Genomic DNA, 11,182 nt, shown 5'->3' on the forward strand with positions numbered 1-11,182 from the left:
TGTGGGCATGTCCGGGATGACTGGCCATCCTGTTCTCTCCTACTTGAATGAAATTACAATTGCAACGATACGGACATTCTTGTAGGTGTAGTCTTATTTTTTTTTAAAGCTTTTATTTATTTATTTGTGAGAGAAGGAGGGAAGAAGCAGAGAGCCACTTACAACCATTCTGTTTTTCATGTTCAATATAGTATTTGATAAATGACACAGGATACTCAACACTCTATTATCAAACAGGGTTTGCATTAGATGATTTTGCCCAACTATAGTCTAGTGGAAGGATTCTGAGCACATTTAAGGTGAGCTAGGCTAAGCGATGATTCAATAGGTTAGGTGTAGTAAATGCATTTTTGACGTATGATATTTTCAACCTACGACGGCTTTCTCGGGCCATAGCTCCATTGTATGTCGAGGAAGGTCTGTACTTGGTTGCTTTTTACAGCTGAATAACATTCTGTTTGTACGGGTGTATCATGTTTTATCTATCCATTCACCCATTGATGGACATTTGGACTGTTTCTCTTCTGGAACTATTGTGAATAAGGCAGATGTGAATGTTCCTGCACAGATTTTGCACATGTTGTCTTGAGGGTGATCTGTAACCAAGAGCAGCTAACATTGCCCAGGAGGTGTCTGTGGGGGACACAGACCTCACCTCATCTCATCAGTTCAGGACCCCTCCGTGCAGAGCTGGCGTTCAAATCCCCACCACTCTGACCGCAAGGTCTGTTTCTTACCTCCTTGCTGTACTTCCTCTAAGTCTAAAGACTAGAAAGGGGAGTTATTCTTTACTTCACGCTCACTACTATACTCTAGGTAAGACATTAGTCATGACATGTCCTAGCTGATCACAACACATACTGCTTGAAAACCGCCAAGCCTCCACGTATGGCCTCCTGGAGAAACGATCTCGAGGGGCACAAGGAAGCCCACAAAGCGTATCTAGCCAGCACCTGTCCATTCCTCAGACGTAGCACACTCCATCCGGACTCTACGCTTTTGCCCTGCTACGTCTTCCACCAAAATGCTCCTTTCTTCTCTTCTTGGGCCGCCTCCTACTCATTTTTCAGGGCTCATATGATAAGCCACTTCCCCCGGAGACATTTGAGGAGCTGTGCCCAAGGAAATGACTGGGACTGGAGAGAAAGCCCACTCCTCAGCCACCTCGGTGTGGAGCATCCTTTAAAAGCACAGCCTTACAGGATTCTGGACCTACTGGAACTGGAAAAAAGAGGGAAAATCAGGGACACCCGGAAAACATATGGACACACACAAATGTGGACACTCAGAGATGGAGGGTTAAAAAGACACATGCAGAGTGAATATTCAGGAGTCTTAGGGAGCCTCATCATCCTCCTTCCACCCATCAGCCATCAGCCATCAGCCATCAGCCATCCAAGTCCTACTGACCGAGCTGAGACACCCTCCCCACCTTTCCCCGCATTAACCAGGCACTGTGCTCAGCACTGTGGGGACACAAAGACGGAGGCAGACGTCTAAAAGCTGAAATTGGAGGTGGCAGTCAGCGTAGATGTGTCCCTGCGGGCGGGTCACGCAGGGGACATTCCGGGAGCAACCCCGGGGGCCCAGCGCAGGTGAGCACCGACGTGAAACCTGCACATCGTAGAGACGCCGAGGCCTCCCGCCTTCCTAGAGAGGCCCGGAAGTGGCTCGGCCGCGGGCCGGGCGCAGGGGCGGGGGCGGCGGGCTCGCGAGGCCTGGGCTCGCGGCCGGTCGCGGTGCGCAGGTGCTGCCGGCGTCCGCCGCTGTGAGTGGGCCGGGGGCTGGCGGGAGGGGGGGGGTCCCGGGGGCTGGCGGGAGGGGGGGGGTCCCGGGGGCTGGCGGGAGGGGGGGGGTCCCGGGGGCTGGCGGTCCCGGGGGGGGCCGGCGGGGCGCCGAGAGCGGCTGCGCGCGGTGGCCGGCCCGGCGGGGAGGGGGACAGGCGCAGCGGAGGACGCCCCCGTGACGGCGGGAACCCCGCGCCCCCTTCCAGCTCTCGGTCGGACTCGCGGGCGCCGCGGCTTCCGAGAACGCCGCGCGGGACTCGGACCCCGGCCGCTGGGCTCTGTTGTTTTGTTTTTCCTTGTTTGTTTGTTTGTTTGGTTGGTTTTTTAACAAGAGCAGCCCCGGTCCCGGGTTTCCAGCAGGCCCGTCTGGCTCGGTTCCTGGAAGTCGCACCTGCCCTGAGGGCCGACGGTTCTGGTTTCCCATCTCAAGTGCGAACGTGAGGTTCGCGCTTAACCCGAGTGTCTGTCTTGTAAAGGGGCAAATGGAAACAAAACGTGAGTGGTGAGTGGTAGCAGCAGAGGGACCGGGTGTGACGGACGCTGTGACGGTAGCAGGTCAGCACCGCGTTGCCCCAGCCCCGGGGGCGGCCCCTCGCCTCAGCAAGAGCCCAGCCTTGGGGGCTCGGGGGCGCACGTGGGTGGCGCAGTGCGTTTGGACTCTCGGTCTCAGCGCTCTGATCTGGGGGTCGTGAGACTGAGCCCTGCGTGGGCTCTGAACTCAGTGCAGAGTCTACTTGAGTTTCTCCTCCGTCCTCTCCCCCCCCCCACCCCCCGCCCCAGCGCCATCTCTCTCTGAAACAAGTAAATACCAAAAAACAAACAAACAAAAAACCTAGGCTGGGGAGTGCCGCACATCTGGCTTCAAGCCCTGGGTCTAGCCCAGCCCCTGAGAACCAGTGCTGAGTGGGGAGTTGCAGATTTTTTTTTTCTTCCAGTTAATGGAGATAATTGACATAACTTGTAGTTTTTTTGTTTGTTTGTTTTAAAGATTTTATTTATTTATTTGACAGAGAGAGACAGATCACAAGTAGGCAGAGGCAGACAGAGAGAGAGGAAGGGAAGCAGGCTCCCCTCTGAGCAGAGAGCCCGATGCAGGGCTCAATCCCAGGACCCTGAGATCATGACCTGAGCCAAAGGCAGGGACTTTAACCCACTGAGCCACCCAGGCGCCCCATGACTGTAGTTTTAAGGTGTGCAATGTGATGGTTTGTCAACATCTCAGGCACCTTGCATAATTAGTTGTGTGTGTGTGTGCGTGCGTGTGCGTGCGCCCTGAGCTCTAGGGTTCTAGTCTTGGCAACTTTCAAGTATGTAGTAGGGTATTGTGGGCTGTAGTCTGGTATACTGCTGTGTATTGGGGCCTCAGAACTCATTCTGTCCTTGCTGGAAATGTGTACACTTGACCAACATCTCATTTCACCCAACCCCCAGCCCTGGGTCACCACGATGCTGCCCCCGTAGAGTATATGGACTTTCCACGTAGCGCTATGCCCTCAGCTAATTTTCTTCCCAAATGCGTCTGGCCTTTTAGGTTGTACACCTCACATCTTTTTTACCTGTGTCAGGGTTACTCCCCTTATCTTTACTAACTTCATCTTTACTGTTTTGACGGCTTGATATTAAGCACAAATAATTTTCAGATCCCGCATGGAATTTGAACAACACTATTTCTAAACCATCCGGCCTCAGTGTATTTTCCTGATCTCAATACAGGAAGAACACAGTTCCGTTTTGCCTCTAGGTAGTACTTGGATAGTAATTTAAAACATACCACCACAGAGTTAAACCACTTGGAGCTGTTTTTATCATCCTTGAACCAAACACAGTAAAATTTTATTTTTATGGAAGCAGTCTTCAATTCTCCTTTCTGCTCTGGGCTCCAGGGGCGCGTAGATTTGTATATTGCATTATAATACCAGAGGGTTAGTAGCCTCATCAACTCGAACTCCGGGGATAAAGGAGCTGTGTGGGTAATCTAAGGTTCTTATTACTGATCTTTAGCATTTAATTAGGTCTTTGTAAATCTAAAGTACCCATAGTCATTTTTATGAGTTTTCTCATAACTTCCCTGTGCGATATCAACTTTATTACCCTCACTTTTATCTTAGTATTATCAAGAGGTCAGGCGGATTTAAATTTCATTTTTTCCTGTTTGTAATTAAGATTCTTTTTCCTTGATCATGTACTTAACTTTAACCCATATCCACGAGAACGAGTGCTCAGGTCGGATGTGACCTTTCACCCTCCACCCAGAGGAAAGCGGTTAGTTGGTTAGTTATGAAGCTGGGTTTTGAAAGAGCCTTAAAGCAATTGAGACTATCAACAGTGGTGTGAGTGCCCAGCCCCAGCAGGAATCAGATGGTAACTAATTAATAAAAAAGAAGCCATAAAGTGTGTGTAAAGATCAGGCAGCTGGTTGGAGAAAAACTGTGTCTGCTCTTCTCCCTTCAGGCTTAGTGTTCTGGGGAGTATCTTGCAGTTTTCTGAGAAATGTGTCTACTGCATTTTTTTCTGTGCTTATTAATACAGGGAGCCGGGAGGGGAGGAGCTGGGTTTTGCCCACCTGGTGGATAGGCTACATTTCCTTGCTGTTTGTCTTGCTAAATCATTACTTTTTCCTTACTCATCGCCACCTTTCTTGCCTGACCATCCTGATCAGGTCAATATCCAAGTTCTTGCTTCAGATCATTATGGAATGAGTTCAGGGTAATGAGGAGTAACGTGAGTAGGCCTGGCAGGTACTCTGACGCGTTAATAATTTGAACTGGTACATTCCCAGCGTGACTAATGTGCACATGTACACAATGACCACATTGTGGTCCTGTGACTGCACTGGAATGTGCAATTTTAAAAACAATAATTAGAGATTAGGAAGAATTTCTGTTGCCGTTTTCTTTTTTTTTTAAGATTTTATTTATTTATTTGACAGACAGAGATCACAAGTAGGCAGAGAGGCAGGCAGAGAGAGAAAGGGAAGCAGGCTCCCCACCGGGCAGAAAGCCCGATGCGGGGCTCCATCCCAGGACCCTGAGACCGTGACCTGAGCCGAAGGCAGAGGCTTTAACCTGTCGCAGTTTTCTTAAATGGACTCTGAGGCCTGGTCCATTTTCTGAATCCCTTTTCGTGGAATTCTTATGGCGATATTAAGAATATCTTAAACTTTGTTATCTGGCATCCTGTTAATCAAAATAGAACATCTGTTAACCAAATGGAACATTTCGAAAAACCTGTGTGTGCTGTTTCAGTGAGTGACTGCACACTCTTCAGACTTTACCTGGACGCTGTCCACTGGGCTGTAAGTCCCTCGCCAGCTCCCGTCCTGTTGTCAGCTCCGCTCCCTGGCATTTCTTCCTCCCAGATGAGCCTCTAGTTCAGGCCCATCACCTTTACCTGAGATTCTTAGCTGTTTCCAGCCTCTCCCTCCCTCCAGGGAAAGCTTGACCTTTAGCAAGGACCAAAGGGAACAGGCCTGTTCAGTAAACATACAAAGGCTTTCGACTGTTCACAGAATAGAATCTATACTCCCAACCCCACCCCCAACCCACCCAGGAACTCAGGTGTCTGAAAGCTGGCCCCAGGCCATCTTTCCCACCTTAATCACCAGCACCCTACTTTGGCTTCAGTTTGCATACCAGCCACAGACCCACCACATGGCTGCCTGTTGGTGTTCCGTTCCTTACCGATGCTCCCTCAGCATGTGGTAACCTGCCTGGTGGTCTCAGCCCACCCGAGATCTTCCTGCTGTCCTGATTCAGCCCTCAGTGAAGTCTTCTCTCAGACACCCTCCAGATTTCTCCCAACACCCACCCAGGTGCTCCCACAGTACATTGTTCACACCTTGTTCGCACCGTAGTATAAATAATCTTATTTTCCTCCTAGTTTAGATATTTGCAAAAGGCTCTCTCTCCCTCCTGACTTCCAGAGAGCAGGAATTCTGTCTCATTTAACTCTGTGTTGTTTTCATCCCATGACCCAGAATCGGTTAGAAGATAAGTTAAATGAAAATCGCAGTGTTTGTTGACAAACCTGATGATGAGTCTTAGACACCGCGGGGCTCTGCGTCACTTGAGCCCATAGTCTTACTGAGCTGGATGTATTTCACAGTGGTCCACGTCGTCCGTAGTTTGACCGGATACTGGTTGAGCGTCTGCCACGTGATAGGTGGTGGTCCAGACTGGCCCGTGGAAAAGGTAGACCGTCTTAGTTCTCACAGAACTTAGCGCTCTGTTGGAAGGAGAGCAATGGTTAAAGAAAAAGTCGACAGATGATGTTAGGTAGCGAAATGTACCATGAAGAAACAAAGCAATATTGAAGGTGAGGGGAGCTCGAGCGTCTCTGAGTGAGCAGATGATGTTCAAGCAGACCTAAATATTGAAGGGAAGAAGTCAGGGGTGAAGTGTCCCTGACTGACATGCACTGTGTTTGGAAACAGCCTCGGTGGCCTTCCCACCAACTGATTGCTGCATGATGGACCGGTTTGCTTTCCTGGCCATCTGATGTCCTTAGCACGCTCATCCAGAAGAACCTGTCAGGCTTTTTGCAACCCTGTGCTCTTGAGAGGTGTAATCATGGCATGTGGAAATGTAACAGAACAACCCATCACCAGGCTCCAGAGCTTGGAGAAATGGGGTCATGGAGAGCTTTTTGCTGGGGCTTCGTAAGCCTCTGAGCTTATCATCGGCGCCCCTTTTTTGCTACAGCAGTAGGCTCGGAGGGGGTCAGTAACACTGTTGCATACTTCTTTCTTATAGGTCCAGCGATCTTTTGACTGCCACACATGGACTTCCAAAATTCCCCAAAGGAAACTGTCCTTATTACTGGAGGAGGTGGCTATTTTGGTTTCCGGTCAGTGCCTTAATCACACGTGCCCATGGAATTATTTCCCTAATGGTTGCTGGAAAAAAATAGAGCTTTCAATGCTGACATTAATAGAGTGTCAGCTTCTATATGTTGGAATATTGTTAAACCAGAAATGAACTAGGTTGCCCACTGCGTGGATGCTGAAATTCAGAACTGCAGATGTATTCTACTTTAAAAAAATTCTTTGTAAAAATATCAAATTAAGGAGATAACTGGCATCACCAAACGCATGTGACAATAATAGTTATTCTTTTGCACCTTTATCATTCATAAATGTGCCACAGAACGCGTGGTAGTTTCTAAAACAGAGGGAAAAATATGGAACATGTAGCTGCCACCGTATCAGAAGATAAAGCTTCTCAGTGTAGTTCGAGATGTGTGGCTCCCCAGTTTTGAATCTTTGCATATTTACTTACAGAAGTAAGGGTTGCACCAGTGAACATGTAAAGTGAGGGACTCAGGATAAGCCTAGAGGACGTGGATCAGCTATACATCAATTGGTAAATTATCTTACGCACTTTTCCTCAGGCATAGCTTACCAGCGATTCGATCTGACTTGCTTCTCATTTCAGCCTAGGCTGTGCTCTGAGCCAGAAAGGATTCCATGTGATTCTGTTTGACATCAGCGGCCCCGTTCATTCCATTCCCGAAGGAATCAAGTTTATCCGTGGAGACATTCGCCACCTCTCTGCCGTGGAGAAAGCCTTCGAGGATGTGGATGTCACGTGTGTGTTCCATGTTGCCTCTTACGGCATGTCCGGGCGGGAGCAGCTGAATCGGAGCCTGATTGAAGAAGTCAACGTGGTGGGCACAGACAACATCCTCCAGGTCTGCAGGAGGAGAGGGGTACCAAGATTCGTTTACACCAGCACGTTCAATGTCGTCTTTGGAGGTCAAGTTATCAGAAATGGAGATGAGTCTCTGCCTTACCTACCTCTTCACCTCCATCCCGATCACTACTCTCGGACCAAATCTATTGCAGAGAAGAAGGTGCTGGAGGCCAATGGTGCCAGCCTGGTCAGAAGTGATGGTGTCTTACGAACCTGTGCTCTGCGGCCGGCTGGCATCTATGGGCCTGGAGAACAGAGGCACCTTCCCAGGATAGTGAGCTACATCGAGAGGGGTCTGTTCAAGTTTGTGTATGGGGATCCTGGGAGCCTGGTTGAATTTGTCCATGTGGATAACTTGGTACAGGCTCACATTCTGGCCTCAGAGGCTCTGAAAGCTGGCAAGGGCCACGTTGCCTCTGGGCAGCCCTACTTCATTTCAGATGGCAGGCCCGTGAACAACTTCGAGTTCTTCCGGCCTTTGGTTGAGGGCCTAGGCTACACGTTCCCATCTGTCCGCCTGCCGCTGACCCTTATCTACTGCTTTGCGTTCCTAACAGAAGTGGTTCACACCATCTTAGGTCAACTCTACAACTTCCAGCCCTTCCTCACCCGCACCGAAGTTTACAAAACTGGCGTCACACATTACTTTAGCCTAGAGAAGGCCAAGAAGGAGCTCGGTTACGAGGCTCAGCCATTTGACCTCCAGGAAGTGGTAGAATGGTTTAAAGCCCATGGTCATGGCAGAAGTCCTGGGAATCGTGACTCTGAATGTCGTCTTTGGGACGGGCTGATGGTCTTACTCTTGGCGCTAGCAGTTCTCACATGGCTGCCTACCTCTGTGGTTCTGTCACTGTGAGGGAACTAGAAGTAAGCTGATCACACTTGCTGAGGTGGTTTTCAAGAAATACGGGTTTAAAATATCTATAGATCTAAATATATCTGTATAGGTATCTAGGTGAATAGAAATAGATTTCTGGTAGCAAATTGTGGCTCTTCTAATTTGCTACTTCAGAGTAGATTCTTGGATCAGGTCTTCATTTCTTACCTTCTTACACTAATCCTGATGGGAGAAAAATAGAAGCAAAGACAAGTTTGAGATGTAGTTTCTTGTATCCTCTTTTAGATGAGTACGATAGAAGTGGCATTGGAGCCATGAAGGCAGACTGAGGAAATTTGGAAATGTCTTGAGTTTCTCTGAGCCAAAAATACACTTATTTCTGTTCCCTAACACTCTGCATCCACTGAAAATAGAATAAAATGTGCACTGATGGGGAATGGCAACACTAACAGGCTTGAAAATGTGTGAAAAACACCAAATTGGGTCAGATCCCTACAGGCCAGCCCTCTCAGGAGATGGTGACTGCTGAGAGGCGTTAACTCGTCATTCCCGTAGGATTTAGGAATTATTTTTTGCCCTTTAGGATATAAAGGTGTTACACCCGTGTGACCACGTGTGACAATGTCTGATTTTTAAACAGAACTTTGACCTCATAGGATTCTTTCGAGGATTAAATTAGACAAGACACGTAAAGTGCCACTCAACACACACGAGCCAGTGTTTTTATTAATATCGTTGCTATGTATTCCTTATGAGGGTTTTCTTCTTCAGGGGAATTCTGTTCAGAGGCTGCTGGTGCCATTCACCTTTCCAGAATGTCTTTGTGGTAAGCCCTCTGAGTCCACAGCAAGCATGTTTGAATATACTCAGTATTTGTAAAGTTTAGGTCTTTAAGCATAGATTGAAATTTAGGAAACAGCTACAAATGTGATTAAGGAAGATGATCAAGCAAATGAAGCTGTTTGTAACTTAAAAATGAAACATAACCCTCAACCTGGTTGAGAGTTTCAAACTGGTTTCTCTTCCAGGAAGGACTTGGGTTGTCGGAAGGCAGCTTCCGGTGAAGAATGGTTTGAGCAATGGCGTTGCTGTCTCGCCACTTTGAGGACTGCTGGGAAGACATTCAAGGTGCCCAGGAACCCAAGTGAAAAGAGGACAGAATCGTTACCCGTTCCATGGTTCCAGCTTCAGAAAAGACAGCATTAAAGCCCAAGGCAAATAGATCGTTGCAGAAGGTTACGTTAGAGTCATGTTGGGATTATTTGTAGAAAGAGGAAGCTAGAGGAATCCTCCCTCTTAAATGCTGCCTGGGTGTTTGGGGAAAAGTGCTCAGCTTGACACCAGAATACCTGCACCACGAACGAAGATACTGTGTGACCCTAATCCAGTAACTAAAGCCTCTCAGTTTCCTCTCTTGGGAAATAGGAATGACTTGTATTTGCCTTTTTTACATAACCCACCACCCAGCTCACAGGGTTTGTTGTGAGCACAAAATAAGATGTCGTGAAAATACTTGTAAGATATAAATTACAACATCACTATGAGGTAGCGGTTGTGTTCATTTTTGGTAAAATGTTTTTGGAGTCTTTTCTAAAGTTATTTTTTGACGGGGGAGAGGTAGGGAGAGAATCTCCAGCAGGCTCCACACCCAGCGTGGAGCCTGACATGGGGCCGGATCTCACGACTCTTGAGATTGTGACCTGAGCCAGAGTCAAAAGAGCTGGATGCTTAACCGACCGAGCCACCAGATACCCTGTCTTAAGATTTTGCTTTAGTCTCGTGTCACCTTGTGTGAGCGCTTGAGGCATACCCGGTAGTCCAGGTGCTACAGGTCAGGCCGACTTAGAGCCCAGTAATGGTGTGGTGCGTCCACACGAGGTCACTGAGAGAGTGGGTAAGTTCAGCTTATCCCCGGTCACTGAGAGGCATTGCAGACTCTCAAATCCTCAAAGTCCTTTAAAAGAATGATAGGTACTTCTTAGTTTTCTTACACTAAGTATACTGAGTACAATGGGGTTTTGATTGGTTTTGTTGTTTTCTACGATCAAGAGATACTCATGAAATTCAGGATGGCTATATGGGGTCTGTTGGCATCCAGGCATGAGGGATTTGGCTATGCCACATTTGACACCATTCTCCACGCTCTCCTTGAAACAGCTCCTTCACTGTTGATGAAATTCTTGGTCTCTTTCCTTATATTAATTATCTATTGTATTACTTCAAGACCTACTACAAATTACCCTAAGCCATATCATCTTAACAAATCACCCCAGGACATATCCTAAAACAACAAGCATTATGTCCCAGTTTTTATGGGTCAGGCATTTGGGTGCTGCTGAACTGGGTTGGTCTTGCATGGGGTCCCTCGTGAGGGCCATCTCATGATAATGTGGCACTACAGTCATCTGGAAGCCTGACTGAAGCCAGAGGACCCCCCTCCACAATGGCTTATCCACATGACCGTTGGCAGGAGGCTCAGTTCCTCACCATGTAGGCATCTCCATCGGACTGTTTCAATGTCTTCATGACATGGGACCTGGTTTCCCCCAGAGTGGCTGATCCAAGAGAGCATGCTGGAAGGTACAATGTCTTTCATGATTTGTCCTCAAAGGTGACATATTGTCACTTCACAATATACTGCGTACACGGGGCCAACCTATTCAGTGTGGGAAGGATGTACCCAAAGGTGTGAATACCAGAAGGTGGGGACTGTTGAGGGCCATCTTGGAGGCTGGGCTCCTGGTTCCATCTTTGGAGTCATCTTTCCTTTTCCATAAAAGGTAGCCCGTATTCACACGTACATCGCTTTCTCAGCCTGCTATCACCCAGTAGAGTATGGGAGGTCCAAAGACCTCTTTACATTTTGT

At 48.1% G+C, this 11,182-nt stretch overlaps 1 protein-coding gene across 2 annotated transcripts; it reads left to right on the plus strand.

Annotated features, from left to right (window-relative positions):
- Positions 1-1,685: 1,685 nt before the first annotated feature.
- Positions 1,686-9,859, plus strand: SDR42E1 (short chain dehydrogenase/reductase family 42E, member 1). 2 transcript variants are annotated; one of them, XM_080829649.1, is made up of 4 exons: positions 1,686-1,768; positions 6,539-6,632; positions 7,220-8,344; positions 9,344-9,859. In XM_080829649.1, exons 2-3 carry the CDS (start codon positions 6,565-6,567, stop codon positions 8,331-8,333), a joined length of 1,182 nt encoding a protein of 393 aa, XP_080685775.1. In that variant the 5' UTR covers positions 1,686-1,768; positions 6,539-6,564; the 3' UTR covers positions 8,334-8,344; positions 9,344-9,859. The 2 variants fall into 2 exon arrangements, with proteins under 2 accessions (XP_080685775.1, XP_080685774.1); XM_080829648.1 differs by having other exon boundaries at positions 7,220-9,859.
- The last annotated feature ends 1,323 nt before the right edge of the window (positions 9,860-11,182 follow it).

The sequence above is a fragment of the Martes martes genome (genome assembly GCF_963455335.1).
Source record: "Martes martes genome assembly, chromosome: 17".
NCBI lineage: Eukaryota > Metazoa > Chordata > Mammalia > Carnivora > Mustelidae > Martes > Martes martes.